This window comes from Aptenodytes forsteri, unplaced genomic scaffold, assembly GCF_000699145.1.
Source record: "Aptenodytes forsteri isolate BGI_AS27 unplaced genomic scaffold, ASM69914v1 Scaffold239, whole genome shotgun sequence".
In the NCBI taxonomy this organism is placed as follows: Eukaryota; Metazoa; Chordata; class Aves; order Sphenisciformes; family Spheniscidae; genus Aptenodytes; species Aptenodytes forsteri.
In genome coordinates, this window is record NW_008794743.1 from 1,973,517 (window position 1) to 1,995,719 (window position 22,203).

Below are 22,203 nucleotides of genomic sequence, written 5' to 3' on the forward strand. Positions count from 1 at the left end.
CGGGGCGCCTGGCCGCGGCCGTAAGCCCGTCCCGCCGGGCCTCCCGTTATTCTCGACGACCATTTTTGTCCCTCTTTCGGTTCCCGCTGCCGCAAACGCTGCGGCGAGCGAGGGATGTCGTGCCGGTCGAGGTGCCTGCTCGTTGGGCCGAGGCCTAAACGGTACTCGGCTTAACTGGGGGGGGTCACGATAATTGTTTGGATGTTCAGGTGACGCAGTTTTTGATTAGTTTAGCTGTTGATGATGTAGCGTTTGCTTTGCAATGGAAGTGTGACGGTAGCGTGTTAAGATCAAAGCAAACAAAGGGTAAGTGTTCCGCTGCAGATCCAGCGTTTGGTATTTGTGCTCACAGGAGCAGCCCGGTGATGTCAGAGCCAACACCATTTTCCTCACTGTTTGTAATCTAGATTTTATTTCCTTAGACTTCTACTATGTGAAGTTCCTTGGGCCTGAAGGAGTATATCGTTGGCGCTGTCCCTTTGGGTTGCTAGCAATTGAATTAAAACGTTCTTTTTGTGAACCGCTGCTTCTCAATAAGTTATTTGTTCTCTCCACCTAATAGCTGTTATGAGGTTTATTTTTGTCTCGTCTGTTCGTCATTAGCCCAGCACTTAATGCTTCATGTTTTCTACTATATTAAGACCTGTATCTCTTATCTGAGTTGGTGAGGTGCGTTTATCCTGTTTTGTAGATGGTAAACTGAGACAATAAAGGTCAAATGTATTCAGGTGTGTGACTATGCCGATTACTTGCATGACCTGTATATACCTAGCATTACAGATACTTTTAAAATTCATCTTAGTCACACGTCTACATCATTAGGTGTCTCAATCCATTTAGAAACCTTTACATATTACGATTTACTTACAGTCCTAGAGGAACATTATTTTTGGTAAAATCAGAAATAAAAAGCTGTTCTTATGAGTCCTCTATCAGTACTCAAACCTTCTGTTCTTTTATGGCTGTAACTTTTTTGGTGTTTTTTGTTTTTTTTTCCCCCAGGAAGCCCTTACCAGCCCGTAATTGAAGCATTGGGAAACTATCCACAAAAGAAGTTCTACAATGTCTCAAAGCTTGGAGGCGCCAAGTATGGTAATGATACTTTTTAGTTGTTTGAAATTAGGATGGTACCAGCAGTAAACATGCACCACTTACTGCTGTAAAATGTTAGGAGATGAAGTTGTGAATACATGAATTCTTAATAGGTGTATTTGAAAGCTTGTAATTTTTCAATCTGTTATTGCTTTATGAAGTTGGTATGGGGTACTACTTCATGTAGCTTTTTTCAGTAAGGGAGAAAGTATAGGTGTTGCTGAAGTCTTCAGCAGTACTCCAAATCAGAATAATTTCTCTGTTGGAAAAAATGAAGTGACAGAGAAGTCTGTGTAGTACTTCAAAAATAAAGATAGTTTTTACTATATTTTTGTATTGCTTCTTGGTGTTTTAGTTTCACCTTACCAGCAACTTCAGATAGTGGGTAGCTGTGTGTTTACTTAGAACATAGCTTCTACTGCAATTGCTGCAGAAAGATGAGGTTTTGTGGTGTTGGTACAATTGCTTAATCTCAGCATGTCGTTAGTATGTGAAATAACACTAAGCGGTATGTGCCAAAAAGATTTTTATCGGGTGTCTGTGTCTGGGTGCCTTTTAAAAAACGAGAAGTATGTGCACATGTGATGCGGGAGGGGAATACAGGCAGATGGAGAGAGATCAGTGTCAGCCGGAATAGGCTTTACTCTTACAGATAATCAAAGCATACCTTCATTATTCTCTCCCTTTGTTTTCATGTTAAACTCCTAAAATACTTACCTGAGGTACATGTTAAAGGTGTTTGGGATTTTTTTTTTTCAGTTTTGCAAGGTCTGAATTACTCTTCTATATTCACAGAATTCATGGTGTCTTTCTTCACTAAAAAATTACTGGTGGATATTTCACTTTAAACCCATATTTGACAGCAGTAATTACTTCCCTGTTGTTTGAAGGGAAGAGAGAGGGGAGCTAGTGCACAATGACTGCTGAAACTCTGTGCTCTTGCAAATTTCTGCTGCTTGTAATAATGAAGTTAATCTTTCAGATAAGCACATAAGAAGGAGGTAGAATGCTTTTGTTTGTGGCTTTGTCCAGGAAGAAGCAGTAGTGTGAAGTAACAGAACCAGTCAGTTCTACAGCAGTTTTTTGAAAAGCCTCGTGACAGGAGTGGAAATATAAACAGAAGATACTACTTTCTGCTACAATGTGCCATAAAGCTTGGAGCAGCAGTGGATATTCCTGAAGATATTCAGAGAAGGAGTCTAAATAGACTAGACTGAGAGTGTCTTTGTCTTCCAATAGAAACTTCTGTGCAGAAGTTGGAAGCCTCATATTAACTACATATTAGCAAGATACTAAATAAAATTTAGGCACAGTGTGGGACAGCACTGATAGCAAATCCAGCATCTGGAATTGCTCATTGCATTTGTTGCTAGAACATTAATTTTGGGGTTTACCTGCTTGCCCTCTGCCTTGGGGCTTCTGACTATAATCTGACAATAAGTGCCTGTTTAAGTTAATCAGATTACTAATGTAAATGTTAATTGATTTATTTGCCAATTTGCTAGGGAGAATCTAATTTTCTAGTGTTTAAAATAGTATTCCGTTATGGGGAAAATGGTAGCTAGAAAGAGCTCAGAATGATTTAGGGCAGAGGGGGCATCTGGAGATCTAGTCCAGCCTCCTGCTGGGACTAGAGCTGATTTGGAGAGCCTTTCTCGATTGAGCTCTGCAAATCTGTGAGGGTGGAGATTCCACCGCCTCTCTTGATCCTGTGCTTAACCACCCTCCCTGTGAACTTCTTTTTCCTTGTATCCAGTCACAGTGTCCCTTCCTGCACCTTGTGACTTTTTTTGTCCTTTCACTGTGCACTTCTGAGAAGTCAGGCCTCACCTTCTTGGCAGTTCCTATTAGGTTGTGGACGACTACAGTTAGCTCACTTAGCTTTTTCTTCCCAGGGTGAGCAAACCCAGGTCTCCCAACTGCTCCTGCGTGTCAGGTGCAGCAGCCCCGTAACCGTCTTAGAAGACCCTTCGCTGGATGTGATCTCATTTCTTGAGATCTCCTGTATCCTGGGAGGCCCAAAACTACACACAATGTTGCGGATGTGAGCTTGCTAGTGCCTAATAGAGAGAAGGAGTCGCTTCTCCATAGCTGATGGCTGCTAAGCAGCCCACTGGACGGTTATATTTATCACTGTAAGGATGCACTGCGTGTTATTTGTAATCCAAGAAAAAGCAAAACAATTTTCTTCTGGTCACTTGGCTTTTAAATAGAGCGAGTGGTGGCATTACAGCTGATTAGACATGTTTTTGATGACATATTGAGTGACTTGTCTAATTAGACAACAATGGATAATATCTGAGAGGCACACAATGAGAACAGAGTCAGCAAATCCTATATTAATAGTTTGTGGACAAACCTCAGGATTAGGTTGAGACCACCAAATCTTAACTTTTTTGTTAAAGCCTGAACTTAATTGTTTCACCTTCTTCCAACTAACTTTTTTTTATATTTCTCACTGTTCTCAGAAAGTCATTTGCCTGCTTGAATGGTGCTGAAAATAATGGGATTTGGGGAGAAGTGTGAATTAATCTTGATTTTTTTTTTTTTTTATTTGCAGTGAATAATGACATCTGCTTCTTTTTTCTCCTCCCACTACTTTGTTTCTTATTTCCAGTTCTCCAATTTTTTTTTCTCCCAGAAAGCTGCTTCTAGTCAATACCTTAATCCAGATCAGTAACAAACTAACTAAAGTTGTATTTAGTGAAATGTCGTTGTTCTTTATATTTTATGAAATGTGTTTAATTTTAGGGCACATGGCAGAATAGCTTCTGGTCTTTGTATCACTGTTTATTTTAAAAAAAGAAAGTATTCTGGCATTGGATGCTTTTGGCTTGATATCTCAAGTAATGAAATGGTGAAATTCACAGTTAAAACCAATATTTTTGAATATTCTAATCGTTGTTGCTTTTCACCCACTCTGATCAGTAATCCCAGCTCTAAATTCCTTGCATCTCCCTCCTGCCAGCATAGCGTACCTTCTTAAGTATCACTGTCTTAACACAGTGCGGTCAAGCCATTGGTATCTTCCATTCAAATCCCATATGATAACTCATCTTCTGCAATGTATACGTTATGCAACTCACTGTTCCGTATTGTGTAATGAAGATCAAACCCAAAGGCCACTGGAAAAGCAGGCTCCTGTAGCTCTCATCCTTCCAATCCCTAGCAAAGTAGAATTCTTCAAAAATGTGAGATTGTAATTTTTGAAAAACTGCATAAGCTGAAGGTGTTGCACTAATTAAGTCAGTTACTTTGCTCTACCCTAGATACTCTGCCTTACTCCATACGAGTGTTGTTTGAATCCAGTATCCGTAACTGTGATGGCTTCTTAGTGAAAGAAACAGATGCTATGAACATCTTAGACTGGAAAACAAAACAGAATAATGTTGAAGTGCCCTTCTGTCCTGCCAGAGTTGTTCTTCAAGACTTTACGTAAGTGTGTGTGTGCCAAAAACACTGAAATAATCTGTGTAAAGTCACTGAGTTGTATGTACAATTCTTTGGCTTGAAAATAAATAGCACCTAGCCTTTTGATACCGAAATATCTCTTCTTCTCGATAGAAACCTGTGCGCTGCTTCTGCTATCCAGTAGATTCCTCATGATAATTACATGTACTGCAAGGATAGGAGTTGTTCCGTAGAGTACCCTGGTTTTAGTGCAGGTTGGCGAGGCTGAAGCTGTTGGCCTACAAGGAACGCTTTACAGGATAAGAGCCAAAACACAAATGGAAGTGGTGACATTTTGGCTGTAGCCAGATGGCTCACGGTTCATTGAAATATATAGAATTCTTGCTTAAGATAACTGAAGATTAAATATTGCTTACTCCACAAATATATGTAATCCAATTGAATCCATGAATAGTACGTATATTTAAAAAGTCTCTTAGGATATTAACTTTCTCTGTGATTTGAGTATGGCATAGCTAAAAGGGCAGTCCTTCAGCAATCTGCAAATATTAAATTTAAGCTGTTTTGCTGACTCGTTAACTATATATTTATCAAGAAGTGAGATAATTAAAAAAAGGAATTGTGATACTAATAATAAAAATGAGGTAACTCCTGCTTAGCAAGCAAAGTCAGGAAGACTTATGTAGTACTGTGTTACATAAACATTGTCCTCAGTTTTGTACTTCAGGTGCACTTGTCTATGTAATAACAACAAGAATATTTTTGTAAAATGCTATGAGCTTCGGAAGTGGCTGGCTCTGTAAGAAGAGTAATTATACACGCTAAGGTGTTAAAAGGTATAGCACGAGCATTGTTTGCATAGCAAGGTTCTATCGTAAAGGTAATAAGTATCTAAAAATTAGTTTTGTAGTAAAGTACGATCATATTTCAGAAGCATAGCAAGACAAAAGAGAAATTCTCCTCTTTGAGATGTTGCTGTGTTCTTGTTTGGTATGTTATCTTCGAACATGCTGTTGCTTGTTGTGAATGAGTACCAACTGTATTAACTTTTAAAAATGTTTCAAGCTCTTTAAAATTTAGAGAATAGAATAGTAGGGTTTTATTATCTGAAATAGAACTTAGGTAGATTTAGACTTAAATGAAGTTAAGATTAAAAAGAAGCTTGTATATTTTGGTGAGTTAATGTCCCATGTTACTGTACTATTGGTTTTTCCCTCTGTTAGTGGAATTCCAGCAATGGTGGATTTTGCTGCCATGAGGGAAGCTGTGAGAAATGCTGGAGGAGATCCTATGAAAGTCAACCCTGCCTGCCCAACGGATCTCACTGTTGATCATTCTCTACAGATTGATTTCAGCAAATGGTAACATACCTCGTTTTTTTTGATGAACCATACATTTTTGTCTGATACTGAAGTATGGATTCACTCTGGTCTTGGTACTATCCCATCAAATCATTTGTCACGTGTGGATCCCTGAAACTAGACCTGATGGTATCTGAAAGAGGGCTGGATAAAAATGGGTAAAATAACACTCTTGAAGGAGAGAAAGAATGGCTGGGGGGGGGTGTGGATGAAGCTGACTGACAGCCCAAATTCTGGGCAAGAGATTGCTGAAGTAACGGGATCTGTCATGGTTTCCAGAAAATAGTATGTCTTAAGAGAATGAGGCAGAAGGAGTTTGTAATTTTGCTTTGCCCTGTTTTTACTGTTAATGTTAAACAAAACTTTTTTTAAATGTCTGCCTTGTCACAGCTCCAGAGAAACGGCTTGCAATCCTACTGGACATACAGAAAGACTGTCATTTCAGCCCATAGCTTACGATTGATTTTTTTTTTTAATGGGCCTGGATTTTACAACAGATTAGAAAAGGTTGCATGTAATTACAGAGAGAGAGGTGTACTTGGTAGGAGTCTGGAAAAGTATTGGGCCTGGAAAACTGACAGCCTGGTTTTCCTTTTCTGACAGGCAGTAGTGGGATGAAAACAGCCTGGGGGCTGCCTTTTGCTAGAAACATTATACTGCAGAAGAGGAAAAACTCGCTTTTTATTTGGTGTTTGCTGAAGTAAACACGAAGTAAATAATGCAGCTCCCCTCCGCCTTCTCCCCTGCCCCTCCATCACAGAGTCTTTCAAACTCATGCAGAATTGTGTAAATTGCTGAAGCTCTTTGGGAATTCTCAAAGTTCATGGGGAAAAAGCCTGTGGTCAAATGGACATGGGCATGAGAGTTGTTTCTGTAGACCTTCCGAATACATACAGGATTTCAGTGTGGTTAATAATGGAAGAGTGAAGGGCAAGAAGCTACAAATCATTTGTTGTGTTGGGTATGTGTTGTTTCAGTTCTGTGGTCTGTCCGTTCTTGTGTCTGGAGGTACGGCTGATTCGATTGCAATTAGGCTAGCCTAAAATTATCAGAAAGACCAAGTGTTGGCAAGAGATCTCAACATGCTGCTTTGTAATGATAAATCCGGCTTCTGTAGTTTCACTTTTGGAAAGCTTACAGGATCTCAGCAGCTGCTGGCCTATGATAAGAAACCCTTCCCTACAGGATGGTTTGTGGTGCTTTTATATAGCTTCCACCTCCTGCTGATCAGAGGCTCATGGACTAAGTTGGGATTTAGACAAGGTGTCCTCTGAGGCCATGCAATATCCTGCAATTTGATAACTAAGTATCTTTCTGTGTTACTGAAGCAGTGGTTTTACTTACGAATCCATGATTTGGTAAATATTGAGAGGTAACAAGTCATTCATTTTTCACAAGCTTTCTTTGCTCTCATGTGAAGACTGAATATTGTACAACTAGAGGGTAGTGTGCTATATGGACTTTAATTAAAAACAAAAACAACTTTTCTGTCTTATTTCTGACTGACTTGAATAGTGTATAAAATTTATCAGAGCCTTTGAGAATGTGTATAAAAAGCCTAATTAAATAATAAAGTTACATTTCTTTCCTCGAGAAAGCTTTGTCTGTAATCATTCCTCTGTGGATTTAACAGAACATGTACAGCACTGTCTTAAAAAAAGAAATATGTTCAGCAAGTCCACCACTTGGATGAGGCTCTACCCACACCTTCGAAGTTTAAAACCCCGAGTTTAGCCTTTGCAACATTGTTTGTAAAGATTTCTGGTCTCTTGTGAACAAATTGAAGGAGTTATTTATCTGGTGGTAATTTTTCAGCCAATCCAGTTCTGTTCACTTACTTATTACCACACTACATTACTTAACTAAGCTTGTCCAGTGGTAGTTTACTTTGCAACAGGGTTGTAGTAAAATAACTATTTCAGATAGTATTTTATAATCTGTTGAAGACAACAGGGTTGTAGTAAAATAACTATTTTTTTCAGATAGTATTTTATAATCTGTTGAAGGGATTGCAAAAAACAAAGAAAAAAAAAGTGAAATTCCTAATGTCTGAATTATTCTTCTGTTTAATGTTACAGTGCAATACAGAATGCTCCAAATCCTGGAGGTGGTGACTCACAGAAGCCGATGGCAAAGCTTTCTCCACTTAAAGCACAGCCTCGGAAGCTACCTTGCAGGGGTCAGACTGGCTGCAAGGGGCCGTGTAGCGCCGGAGATTCGAGTCGCAACTCAGGACAATTTTCTGCGCAGATTGAGAACACACCTATCCTCTGTCCTTTCCATCTTCAGCCGGTGCCTGAGTATGAAAGCTTCCTTTTTTTAATTATTTGCACCCTTCTGTGTTGCTAAGCGCTGCCTGTGACAGTTCAGAGATGTGATTTTTTTTTTCTAAACATCCTTCTGTACTCTTCTTCACATGTGCCATAGACAGGTTTCAGCATCTAGAAGAAGGTCTGATGTAGCAGATTTGAATTAGTCTACAACAATTTTTTTTTTTTTTACAAGAAGGGCCTTACTAAAAACAGTGTGGATGTCCGACTGTTGTGACACATGGCTGTGATTTTTAAATTCATTTTTGAGACTTCCCTTGTTTCTTTACAAGGACAACAAAGCATAGGAGTAATCCTCTGTGTGTTACAAAGTAAACCTCAATGAAGCACTGATTTATTTCTAAAAGTAAATTCTAGTTTTTCTGTGAGAACTTTTCAAAAGTCTCTGGCTCTTAAAGAAGAACGAAGAACTAGCCTATACATCATCCCCCAGCTTCTATGGAATCTCAGTCCATCTGTCATTGACTTGAAATTCAATGTATATCCTGCCTGTATGTAATGGCCCAGGGGAACCTCATCTATCTGCCTTTTCCAGATTTTCAGTATTAACAGATCCTTGCATACCATTCCATTATGACAATTACATGTAACCATCCTCCTCTTTCCGCTGCCGCCCCTTTTGTCTGATAGACTGTTCAGATCCCTATCTTCCTGTGACAGACAGGTGTAGAATTTAAAAGCTGATCAAATCTGTATCCCACAGTGATACGGTGCCGATTATCTTGGTAATTTTATAGATGTGCAAATATTCCTGCTCAGTACAGGTGGAGGAATGTAGAATTAGTGATGTTTTCAGCATTATTGATGTTTCTGGCAGGAAAACAGCAGTGGTATTTATTAAGCTGCAGTGTGAATGATGACTATCCCTCGGGGCTTTGCAAAGCAGTATAGCTGCTAGCCTTCTGACGCTGCAGAGATGAAAGGGAAGGGACATGATGTAAAACACACCTCTAGAAAATTGAGGACTTCCTTCCTTCCTTCCTTCCTTCCTTCCTTCCTTCCTGGTACAAAGCAAGTGTGTTCCCTTCCTTGTCCACCTTCTCAAAGCAGAGGTTATTCCTCTTAAATTGTGGATTACTCCTTTATAGTGAATATCAGTATCTTAATAAATTACACTTATTGAGAAAAGATGGTTCATTTTATGAGACTGTACTGATGAGTACCTGTGAAGAAAAAACTGTGGCTCGGAGGCAAAAAATACAGAAGTGGAGGATAGTTAAAATTGCCCTGATGTTCTACTCAGCTGCTAAAGGGCTAGTACTGAACACGGAGAGGTTTTTTTACGTGAACTAGTGAACATCTTGGTTCTTTACTGTAATTGAATTTTGAGGTGTGCAACCTGTAAGGCAACTGATTAGGGGGGAAAAAAGCTTCTGTGTATTGTAGTACATGCTGGGAATACATCTCTTAAAATGAGTATTTTTGAGATCAAATGCTTTAGGCAAACTATACCTAGAATAAACATGTTCTCCAGCACAGCACGGATGAAATAAGTTATTTTTCCCTGTTTACAGAAAGCTTGCTGCAAGGAAGGAATTATCTTTGTTCTAATAAACCACTTCAAATTTTGCTGCAGGCTTAAATGAGTCTTTCATCAAACGCACAAAAATAACTTGTTCTTCTGTAATTTGAAATAAATTATGACAGTGCTTGTAAACTTGGTATCTTCCTAGGCCTGAGACAGTATTGAAAAATCAAGAGCTGGAATTTGGCAGAAATAGAGAGAGGCTTCAATTTTTTAAGGTATGTCTGTGTACCTGTGGGCTTTGTATTGTGTTGTGTTTTGGTTGTTTTAAGAGCTTGCTCCATTTGTCTACCAGTGTTCAGGTTTAGATGATAAATTAAACGTAATCATTTGGAAATGTCAGACTCTCAAATCTGAATTTAATATGGGAACAGAAAATTGGCTAATAACATGGTTTATGACTTTAAGAACTGTTAGGCAGCAGAGGTTCTAAATCTAGGTGTTGCTTAAAGGGGAGATGATTTTTCGTAATTCTAACTTGAAAAAGTTCATACTGTTCGGTTTGGTTCTTGTCAGCATGAAGGCAGTTGACAAAGTAGATATTTATGAAGCATTAGTCTTTTTAATGCTTTTTAATGAGCTCAGTGCCTTAGGTCACAGTGAGTTTCTGGATAAAAGGTTCATTTATCCATACTTCTGTTACAAATCTTACGGAAGTTGGAAGCGCTGAACAGAAGCCAGTGTCGAGACATTGCTGCTCTCAAACTAGGCAGCAGTGCTGGTAAACTTGTTTTTAATGGAAGTCTTGTGTGGTGAGCATCGGCTTCTTTGTTGCTAGCCAGGGACCTGCAACATTGGTATTTGATCTTCATCCACTGATTTAACGTGGTTTAATAATCTGATGCAATGATCTAAAAATCTTTTCATGTGGGTAGATTAGGAGGTTTCTTTCTGAAAGTTGCAAATTAGCTTTTACATTATTAAAGAGGGAAACTGCCAAGCTGAATCTTGTTACAAGTTTCCACATCAGCTTTTTTGAATCTGGCATCCTGAGTTTGCATGTAGCCAGACACTTCTCTAAATTGTACCTTCAGTCTCATCCAGGAGTGTAAAACCTAAACTAAATTCTGCTCTAAATACAAGTGCTTAGGTTCTGTTGTCTAAATACTAGTCCTAGCTGTGCTTGAAATCAGTTGTGTGAACTGGAAGGTGAGAGACTTACTCAGCCCTGCTTTTGAAAGGTAGGTATGAATTATTGATTCAGCCTTCAACAGGAATTGAATGAATGGTTTTGGTAATGATTAAGGATGTATAGAATCCAAGGGGATCACGTAGCTCTGTTTGACAAATGAGCAAAAGCCACTTGCATAAATAGCAAGTACTGTTTTATGGCATATTAGTTTTGTCATTTTAGTTATGTTCTAAGAATTGAATATACCTTTGAAAAAATGCAACTTTTTTTTCCTCATTTTGGAAAAATTACAGTGGAGTTCAAAGGTTTTCAAGAATATTTCCATAATTCCACCTGAGACTGGAATGGCGCACCAAGTTAACCTGGAATATGTGTCAAGAGTTGTTTTTGAAGTTAAAGATTTTCTATATCCAGATAGCGTGGTTGGCACAGATTCTCACACAACCATGGTAAATGGCTTGGGTATCTTGGGCTGGGGTAAGTATGCTAAGAATAACTTGATAGCTCTTTGAAAGGCATGATAAAGCATTACTGAGAAATACTTTCTACCCCCTGGGTGTTTCTGTCTCAAGCATAACAAACTCTGTCTTGAATTATTCTTCAGAATGTTCTTTGTCTAAAAGTAATCTCAACTAACACTTCTTTCCATCGAGAAACTGCTTTTTGTAATTCAAAGAGAAAATAACCCCAAACCAATTGATATTTATAGAATCACAGAATAGTTTGGGTTGGAAGGGACCTCTGAAGGTCATCTAGTCCAACCCCCCTGCCGTGGGCAGGGACATCTTCAACTAGATCAGGTTGCTCAGAGCCCCGTCCAACCTGACCTGGAATGTTTCCAGGGATGGGGCATCCATCATCTCTCTGGGCAACCTGTGCCAGTGTTTCACCACCCTCAGCATAAAACATTTCCTCCTTATATCTAGTCTATATCTACCCCCCTTCAGTTTAAAGCCATTCCCCCTTGTCCTGTCGCAACAGACCCTGCTAAAAAGTCTGCCGCCATCTTTTTTTATAAGCCCCCTTTAAGTACTGATAGGCTGCAGTAAGGTCTCCCCGAAGCCTTCTCTTCTCCAGGCTGAACAACCCCAACTCTCTCAGCCTTTCTTCATAGGAGAGGTGTTCCATCCCCCTGATCGTTTTTGTGACCCTCCTCTGGACCCGCTCCAACAGGTCCATGTGTGTCTTGTGCTGAGGGCTCCAGAGCTGGACGCAGGACTCCAGGTGGGGTCTCACCAGAGCAGAGTACTCGCCTCCCTCGACCTGCTGGCCACGCTGCTTTTGATGCAGCCCAGGATACGATTGGCATAAGTGTTGTTTGTACATGCAGTATAAAATCTGTACGAAGGTTTCTTTTCTCTTGGAAAGTTAACTTTGGATATAAAATATTTTCTGGTTGACTGTGAAGTCTAACTTCAGCAGTAGTCTTGCTTGATTTTATTTTTCGTGTATGGATATTTAACAGCTTCTACATTTCTTGCTGTAGCCTTTAGGCTTAATAGGAAGGGTTTTATTAGATTTTAGGACTTCAAAGTATTTAGTGTCGGTTATTTAAACTGATGAAAAGCAACCTAATATTCTCCTTCCAGGTGTTGGGGGCATTGAAACAGAAGCAGTGATGCTGGGGATGCCGGTTACTCTCACTTTGCCGGAGGTGGTTGGGTGTGAACTGACAGGCACAGCCAGCCCACTTGCTACATCCATAGATATTGTTCTAAGCATTACAAAGGTAAGTAAGTTTTCAAACAAAGCAAAGTCTGTTGCAAGTTCTACCAGTGGTGTTTGAGAACTAAATTAAATGCTGGGGGTATTTTTAGTATACCTATATATAGGTATATAGAGGTATATAGGTAACAGCGCAGAAAGATACAAATAATCTCTAAATATTTTTATTTAATAGTCCTTCAAAGTAGTGGGTTTTTTCTTTTCTCTCCTCTAGTGGTTTATTTACAGGCCCTCTTTGACTAAAAAATAATTAAAAAAATAAAAAAGTACCTGTACAGGTTGGGAGCAGGGGAGAGAAGCCCTGTTTTCCATTTTTCTCCTGCTGACAGCATGTAGGCAGCTTCTCTAGCTCAGAAACTTTTTCTGGATACCCTTTTTGTTCTAAAATACTCCGGCAAGACACAAGGTCTATCTGTGGTTGTAAGCTGGTATAACTCAAGAATATATCTTCTGAAGACAGGGTTTTGCCAGGGCGGCACAAACTGTCGCTGTTGTAGTAGGTGAAGAGCTAGCGTCAAAGCACTGAAGAGCTGTGATGGCTTTGAAAATACATTCTTCTTTCTGGCATGATGCTTTAAGAAGCGTGTATCTGTTCTTGACTAGGAAATCTGAAGAACTCAACTGCAGATGGGAGGTGTGTTTTATGATGTCAACTTCCAGTGTAGATTTTTAGAACCCAGTATGTTAATGGGGCTTGGTTTTCTGGTTTTTGTTTGTTTTTCAAACGTGGGCCTTAAGGTTTCAGCTTTTTGTTTTAAATGTTCATGACTTGCTAATTGCGAATTGTTGCAACAAACATAGCTTGCATTGTACCTCTTCACGTAACACATGTTGTTGTGCGTTCTTTTAAACAGCATCTTAGGCAAGCTGATGTCGCTGGAAAATTTGTTGAGTTTTTTGGGAGCGGAGTTTCCCAGCTGTCTGTAGCAGACCGAACCACAATAGCAAACATGTGTCCTGAATATGGTGCTATTCTGAGCTTTTTCCCTGTTGATAATGTGACATTGAAGCACTTAAAGCATACAGGTAAAGGTGAAATTAAAATAGTGGTTCATTGTAATCGTGTTTTAGATACATGGCAATACGTTTTTTGCTTAAAACTCCATAGTTCTTAAACAGCGATTTTCTGCAGAGTTCTGACGTGGATTTAATGTATAAAATTCTGCTGTACAGTAACAGGCTGTGTCATGGGATATACTTGGCTGCAACTTTCATCCTGTAGAATGTCATGCATCTGAGGAATACCTACCGCAAAAACTGTACCATACATATTTACTGTTGGCTAGTTTTGTGGGACGCTTAGTACGTGGCATTTGGGTCTGAGTTGTTCACCTGCTTTATTGGCATGGATGTTTTCTCGTGGCCTGTTTTGCGTCCGTGTATCCCATGTATCTAAGTGAGGCTGTAGTTTTTGCATGCACGACACTGGCATGTGAATAGCTGACTTGCCCTTGAGGTTTGTGTCCAGTCTGGTTCATTTGTGTACTACCTCATTTCCTAACATCATGTTATTTTTCAACATCCAGAGTCCTTGTTTTTGAAAGCACAGGTAACCCTTTAAAAGAAAAGTATTAAGAAAATTCTCACTTATATTTTGAAAAGTGTATGGAATATAGGTGGTCTTGATATGAACTGAATCTCTTAACCACCTGTAGATTCCCTACAAAATCAAAATCTAAAATGATTACTAGAAATAAGTGAAACCACAAAACAAATCGCAACACGTTTCTGATTTTTTTCATAATGATTTTTTTCCTTTGAAGAGCATTATTTCACCTACTATTTCAAGTAAGCTAGAGAAAGCCACAGGGTAACATACCAAAAAAAGCTCACTCACGTTAGTAAGCCTTTCTGACACTGGAATCTGTCACTTTTAAAAATGAGTTAAGCACTTTTAATTTAATAACAAACATGTTTTGTCTGGTCAGTGCAGAGCAAATGAAATGTTTTCTAACAGTAGCCAGTAATACTGGCTATTATCAACTAAGCACATGATCTGTATTAAACAAGTAAATCTTAATAGAGAAAAGCTTTATGAACTTCAGCGACAAATCTGTAAATTTAATTAGAGTTACAACTGCTAGAGTTGGAATAGCTTATTTTGTTCCTTGATGTAAGAAGGAAAGTTAAGCTAATCAGAGAAAAAAATTTTAAAAAGTATTTTAATTTGTGTATCATTCCTGAATAGCTCCTGGAGGTGGTGTGCCTTGAAAAAAAGTACTTTGGATGTTCAAGGATAAATCTGATATACTTGAAACAGTCTTAATTTCTGAGAACTGTGTGTTTTGTTTTGGTTTTTTTTTAATGTGACTTTTGTCATGTTTGAAATAACCTTCCTAAGGTTTTGACAAGGCCAAGCTTGAGGTCATGGAAGTGTATCTTAAAGCTGTGAAGTTATTTAGAAATGATGAGAGTTCTTCCAGAGAACCTGAGTATTCCCAGGTATGCTTGAAATCACTTGTTTCTCTGCGTTTGATTCTTACAATAAATAGCTACTGCTGATTTGACAATTTTGTCTCCTGCTGTAATTTTCATTGCTTTAATAAAAGTTGCATTTATTAACTCACAATTTTGACAAGCAGAGTATGTTTGCAAAATATAGAGGGGGGCGGGGAAAGAAGGGAAGTACAATATTCATGTCTACTAACAGATACTGAATTCCTGTCGCTCCCGAGTGATCAGGTAAGTCTTGTGGATGGTAGAAAAGTTAGGGATAACATTAAAACACTTTGAATAAGATGAATAGCCTTTTACAGTGGGCAGTCTTGAAAATGGAAGCCCAGAGCTTTAATGTCTCAGAACATTCAGATTTTAAACAAAAGGGGTCCTGGATGTCTCAAGAGTATATTCAATGTAATGCTGGGCTGGGATTGATAATGTGTGCTTTTTCTTTGTTTCCTTTTTTTTTTAGGTAGTGCAGATTAGTCTAAGTTCTATAATTCCGTATGTCAGTGGCCCCAAGAGGTCCCAAGATAGAGTGGCTGTTAATAACATGAAAAGTGACTTCCAAGCCTGCTTAAATGAAAAGGTTTGTACAACTGATATACTCTTCAAAAGGTACTTCCAATAATCTACGTGAATAAATGTTATGTTACTTATTCCTTGCATACCTGCTGAGCCCTCTTTATTACTATATAAACAGCTTATCCAATGATATTCTCTTCTCGCTTGACAAGCGTCCCGAGGATAGTAGCTTGTAATCATAGGTGTGTTTGTCAGGAACATGAACTTCCAAAAATCCTTACTTTCACAGTTTAGATTGCTAGGGAGGAAAAACTTGGAAGTTAAGTAATAAATAGCATAAGTTTGGGAAAGATTTTCTCATTTTCAGAGTTTTTAAACAGCTGTATCTTACTTAATTTCCAAAACAGAATTACCATAAGAAAAGAAAACTCATATCTTAAAGGAGATGCAGAAAGACTTCCAAGATTTGCAGCTAATCAGTGTTCTCAGTTCTTAACTTAGCAAGTGATTTTTTTTTTTTTGTTGCAGCTTAACTTGACTTCACAGAGGAAATGTTTTTACTCTGAAGGGGATAATTTTTGGTTAGGAGTATGTATAGGTATCTAAGAATGCAGCTAATACAGGAATGCATCTTCATTTTTAGTGTTGATCATTAAAGTTGAAGACTGGCAGGAGTATTAGAAACATTTACACTTAGACACTGTAAAAATTCTTTCTGTTGGTTTTAGCATTTCTGGCTTGTAATGAGGTGTATAATACAGAATGAGCAGTTGTGCTAGAGAGAAAAATCAAAACTGATCATGGATCACAGAATGGTTGATGTTGAAAGGGACCTCTGGAGGATGACTGAGTGCTGAAGAGCTGGCGGGTGTGAAACGTTAATGGACCTAGTCTGCTTTTAGTTATAATCCTCTTCCAATTAAAATCTTGGGTATGCTTCTAATTCAGAAACAAATATTGTATAGAATTAGATATGTACTCGTAAGGGATTGTTCTTTCATGCATAGCAGGAAATGAGTGTGGGATCAGCTGTGCTTTTGGACTGGCATTTGTTCACAATTGTTGCAAAGTTAAAGCAATTATGAAGAAAGAAGGATGAGACCACTGGATATACGGAGAGAGGCATGAACTGAGGGCTGCTTTTAGAATCTGTTTAAGGGTTCCTAATGGGACAGCTGAGTATTATTTTAAAATGAGGGTTCACTTGGTCTTGCTGTAATGTCGTACTTTCTGTACTATAATAACTGCTAACATCTATTTTTGTCATCTAGTCTGGTGTTAAAGGGTTTCAGATTGCAGTTGAGAAACAGAATGACATTGTACCTGTTCAGTATGAAGGAAACGAATACAAGCTATCTCATGGCTGCATTGTCATTGCTGCAGTAATCAGCTGTACAAATAACTGTAATCCATCTGTCATGCTTGCTGCAGGTATGTTGTGACGAGTGACAACTAACTTGGCCTTAATGGTGCTCCCATGTTCACACAGCCTTTACCTTCGCTTTTGTAGATTCTTTGTAATGACTTGACCTAAAGGTTTGAAACTGTAAACTTTCAGCCTTAAACTTGTTCTGTGTTCTGGAGGTTATATAATGAAAGTTACTTTTCAATAACAACAATCTGAAAATTTTTGTGTCATAAAGCAGTATTAATGATGGTAATTACAAAATATTGGTAGTGTTTCAACAGGTAGCCAGTTCTAGGGCTCTTTTCAGATGGATGCACATAGCGACACAATTGGTGCAGGAGGTGTGCTTTAGCTGCGACTCCATCCTGGACGATGGTAGCTTGAACTGTAGCTAGCTGCAGAGTCTGGAAAGAAAATCCATATTGCTGAACAATTGTTCTGTGCCTTAGCCACAAGTTCAGGAGTATGTGCCGTACCGTCGCAAGCTCCGTACAATTTTCCCAGAACAGTTAATCCTCTCTCAGACCTTGCTTTCTTCTTTTGAGGTCCTCTGTGGCCAAGGCAAGCTTCCCTTTGAGGCTGTGTGGCCTGTATCAGAAGAATAGTAAGTGAATTTGCACTGTCAGCTAGAACATGGGAAGGAGATTTTTCTTATGGAAAAGAAAATGGGCTTCTACATTATAGGAATGGGAACAAAAACCTGAATGGTATTGTTATGAGTTAAGAAACTTTATTCAGGCAAGTGGTTGCTTTAATAATTTAATAAAATGAAGGTCTACTCATCCTCTGGGTTTTTTTATGCTTAATTTAACTAAGGTAGCATCATACAGATGTTATTTTAAGGGAATTTACAAAACATAAGCTGTCTTTCTTTTTCTTTTTTTTTGGTAGGTCTCCTGGCCAAAAAAGCTGTTGAAGCTGGCCTAGTGGTTAAGCCCTACATAAGAACAAGTTTATCACCGGGCAGTGGAATGGTTACACATTACCTCAGTTCAAGTGGAGTATTACCATACCTCAGTAAGCTTGGGTAAGTTGTGACTCCTACTTCATTTGTCATTTTAGGAAAATAGTACACAGGGGTTTTATACAGGTTGATAAATGTGGTTGCTGTTCATTTTGGGTTGGCTAGTTCTTAACTTACCAGATGGTCATTTTAACTACTTGCTGACTTAAAGTTGTGTTTTACTCCATTTTATTCCCACTTTACAATTTACTACGTGTAGATCTCTACCCCACCTAAGCTCTGTTTTTTCAGTAGCGATCTACTTAATTATAAGTGTCTTAAAAGACAGGATGCACTTGTTTAAATATTTAAAAAGTGGAAGCTGGATGTGAATTTGTCAGGACAGTCTGTATTAGTCTTTTCTTAACGCTGCTGCTGTTGTGGGTTGTTTAGCATGTTTTTGGTTGCTCTGTAGCAATAACAATTAGATTATGTTCATAATTCTGCAACAGTGCCCAGCTGTGCTCTGTGAGGAATGTTACTGCCTTTGTTTTGCCATTACTTATGGAACTAACAACATTCGGAGATATTATTTGACTTATCTTGATCGGTTACAAAAATGTTTCCTTGTATCTTCCTGCTTGCATCAGCGAGATGGAGTGTCTGCGGTTCACTTCCTAAAAAGTCTAATTGTCAAAGGAAAAACAAGAATCTTCTTAGTGACTGCTAATAAAAGAAAAAGCTATTTTGCTAACAAATTGCTTGTGATCATTTAATGTGCTACTTCGTTGGTTTTTTCCAATGTAGGTTTGAGGTTGTCGGTTATGGGTGTTCAACCTGTGTTGGAAACACTGCCCCCTTGCCAGAAGCCATCAGGAATGCAATCAAACAGGTAAAGCTCTAAGGCTTGTTGAATACAGAAATATAGTTCTCACCCAGTTAAGCGATCAAGAAATACAGTAATCCGTGCAAAATGTACTTTATTGTTGGTTTGGACTTTGCATGATGTTTTTGCACATCAGAGGGAGACCGTGGTAATTCATTGCTATGTAAATAAACATAATAAATAGTGTTTGTAGCATACAGGTATAGATTAAAAGATAAATACATAGGATCTAATCTTATGGAGGATGCAATGTGTAGATTTTGTATCGTAAATGAAGAGGAGGGTTTTAAAGAGCTATGTGCTTGAGTGATTTTTAACTAGCAGTGTCTGAACAGCTGCAGCATTTTTCCTCTGTGAAGCAGAAGAAAAATAAAAGAAATAAAAGGCAGGAGAGGAGTTCACTGAAGTGACTGGAAAACACATCAGAGGGTCAAGAGTGAAAAGGGGGGGAAGGAGGAAGGGTAGCGGGAGAGAACAAAATGCCTTTAAATCGAAGTGTTAGAATGAATATTTGAAGTGGAATGCTAAAAGCATATCTGACTTAGTCAACAAAAAATAGCACAAAACTGTTGGAAGTACGACGAAATCCTAAAAAATATATATGGGTCTGCCTTTCAGGGCGATATAATTGCCTGTGGAGTATTGTCTGGAACAAAGAACTTTGAAGGACGTATCTGTGACTGTGTTCGTGCCAACTACCTTGCTTCTCCACCGCTAGTAGTTGCTTATGCTATTGCAGGCACTGTTAGAATAGACTTTGAAACTGAGCCTTTGGGTAAGTGTTTCCTTACGTCTTATATTTCTGCATCTAATGCATACGTAGAAGAGGTTTCTTTACATGCATTTCAGCATACAAAACCAGTATACTTTAAGAGAAAGCACAGTCGTATTTGGTGTTGCTCATAGCTAAAGCAAAGCATCCACTTAACTGATGAAATTCTTTGCATATCTGGTATCATCTCTGAAGACCTGAATATATACCTATTTATATTCTAATATAAATATAAAATCTAATATTTTTTTTTCTTCAAAATTACTATTCTGTTTAAAATCTTACTCAGGCACAGGCTTTAATGGCAAAAGTATTTACTTACGAGATATTTGGCCCACCCGAAGAGAACTCCACACAGTGGAGGAAGAGTGTGTGATATCATCCATGTTTAAGGAATTGAAAGAAAAAATGGAGGTAAGAACGGTCTTTTGTTCTACATAACTTAAAGATTGCATTTCATTGTAGCTCTAGAATATCTTCCAGTTGAATATGATTGGTTTGTCAGTTATTTCCATTACTGTAAAGGAGGACTTAACTGAGATGGATACTTGTATTAAATAGTGATTCTTAAGTGATATCCGGTAAGGTGACTTGAAGTATAAAATAGAAATTAAAAAGAAAATCACCACTAAGTCTTTGGTTTCAGAATGTAAACAGATCGTAAAGCAATTTCTCTGTTCTTTTTGGTTAACTTTCTTTTTTGTAGAAAGGAAACAAACGATGGAATTTACTGGAAGCACCTGAGTCAACTTTATTTCCCTGGGATTTAAAATCTACTTATATCAGATGTCCTTCCTTTTTTGATAAACTTGTAAGTACATTGGATCTATCCACCAGATTATATGCATTACATTTAAGTAGAGGAATAGCTATTCCAGTAAAGCTTGCATTACATTTAAGTAAAGGAATAGCTATTCCAGTAAAGCTTTGATCTTTAAAGTAACACATTTGACTATCATTAATATTTCTGAGTCTTTTAAATACTATTTGTAGCTCTGGAATGAGTGGAGCCTGTACATCAATGTGCCTTCATATATTGCAGATATGTTTTGTGTCTCGAAGGATCTCGGAAGAAAACTGTTTCTTATTTTGTTGTTGTTCCCCCGCCCCTTCCCTTTTAGGCCAAAGAACCGGTTTCACCACAGCCGATTGAAAATGCCCATGTCTTGCTCTATTTGGGAGATTCTGTAACTACAGATCACATATCGCCTGCTGGAAGCATTGCAAGGAGTAGTGCTGCTGCTAAGTATCTGACCAACAAAGGGTAAGGACTTTTCATACTAAACAGCTCTAATTATATCGGAGGACTGCTTCACATGCCAAATAGTTGATCAGCGCCGTTGCTTTCTTTTTATAAATGCCTGTCCGCATGAAGTGAAGATTATACATGGATAAGCAAAATAGTAACTGTTACTGGCATTTATAAGTAATCACCTGTCTTGCAATCCCAGTAACTGCCTTTCTTGCAGTCTCTACGATTACAACAAACAGCTGAGACGTACTCTTAAAGAACTCATTCTCATAGCTGTCGTTACAGTAACGTCTGCTGCTAAATGCATGCCAAAGCAAAAATAACTTACTAATTTACAGATCAGGTGACTGATTGTCTGTTAATGTGAGGTTAGTCACTGTTACTGTCATTGGCCTCAAGAACAGTCGGATAGATGCACAGAACAGATCAGAAGCTCTAGAAACATATGTAGTTTAAAAAAATAAAGCCCAGTTTTATAAATGAATGTGATTCGTGCTCTAACTTACCCCTCTGCATCAGTGAGCATCCTGCAGCAGTGGTGGGTGCCTTTCACCTCTGCTGAAATTCTGAAGAGACACAACACAATGCAGTGCTGAGCTACTCAGTGTCGCACCTCTGCTGGACACTTTGGAAATTATGTTGTTGCATTATATTGCAAAGGTGTATTATTGTTGTTGTTGTATCAGTGAAGCACAACAAAATAATAGCCTGTGGTGTGGCCTCATCTTTCTAACTATTGCATTCAGTCTGAATGAGTAGTATTACGAGAAAGAAAGAATTAATGGGCCTTTAATCCCAGCATGGTCATTTGATTTATGAGTAAAGCTCTCGTTTTAGTACAATGCTTGTTAATAAATACACTGGTAGAGGTAAGAGGATTAGTAAACGGGCTTGTTTCCTAGAACAGTCTCCCCATAATTCTTCTGTAAGTACCATACTGCTCATAGAATTTTCTAATGAAGTCATTGAAAAGGAATTTAAAATTGCAGCTTTCCTCATGAAGAATCTAGCAATGATTTACACAATTTGTTCATGATTTATAACAATTACATTTGTTGGATGAATAGTTCTTTACATCTTGCACTGAAGACTTAGAGATGCTGCAATAATTATTATAAAAATCATAATATCATTTTAAACCAGGTAATCTTTAAAATAACTGATTCCCTTTTAAATATTCTTTTTATTCTAGACTCACACCTCGTGAATTCAACTCTTACGGAGCTCGAAGAGGTAATGATGCTGTGATGACAAGAGGTACCTTTGCAAATATCAAGCTTCTGAATAAGTTCATAGGAAAACCAGCTCCTAAAACAATTCACTTCCCATCAGGACAAACGGTAAAAATCTATTTGTTTGCACAGCTACTCTGAAGTTGTGGTGTGGATTTAGAACTCACTCA

The 22,203-nt window shown here is 38.3% G+C and overlaps 1 protein-coding gene across 1 annotated transcript in view; it reads left to right on the forward strand.

Moving 5' to 3' along the window:
* Window positions 1-22,203, forward strand: part of IREB2 (iron responsive element binding protein 2) — a 28,965-nt gene that overhangs the window by 1,807 nt on the left and 4,955 nt on the right. The window contains exons 2-20 of the mRNA XM_019470676.1: window positions 157-306; window positions 1,003-1,092; window positions 4,362-4,527; window positions 5,727-5,864; window positions 7,943-8,164; window positions 9,868-9,937; window positions 11,145-11,328; window positions 12,441-12,580; window positions 13,431-13,602; window positions 14,918-15,018; window positions 15,488-15,604; window positions 16,812-16,971; window positions 17,840-17,975; window positions 18,699-18,783; window positions 19,396-19,552; window positions 19,839-19,963; window positions 20,256-20,360; window positions 20,671-20,813; window positions 21,994-22,141. Of these exons, the coding sequence (XP_019326221.1) occupies window positions 157-306; window positions 1,003-1,092; window positions 4,362-4,527; window positions 5,727-5,864; window positions 7,943-8,164; window positions 9,868-9,937; window positions 11,145-11,328; window positions 12,441-12,580; window positions 13,431-13,602; window positions 14,918-15,018; window positions 15,488-15,604; window positions 16,812-16,971; window positions 17,840-17,975; window positions 18,699-18,783; window positions 19,396-19,552; window positions 19,839-19,963; window positions 20,256-20,360; window positions 20,671-20,813; window positions 21,994-22,141 (2,609 nt within the window). The remainder of the gene's footprint in view (window positions 1-156; window positions 307-1,002; window positions 1,093-4,361; window positions 4,528-5,726; window positions 5,865-7,942; window positions 8,165-9,867; window positions 9,938-11,144; window positions 11,329-12,440; window positions 12,581-13,430; window positions 13,603-14,917; window positions 15,019-15,487; window positions 15,605-16,811; window positions 16,972-17,839; window positions 17,976-18,698; window positions 18,784-19,395; window positions 19,553-19,838; window positions 19,964-20,255; window positions 20,361-20,670; window positions 20,814-21,993; window positions 22,142-22,203) is intronic.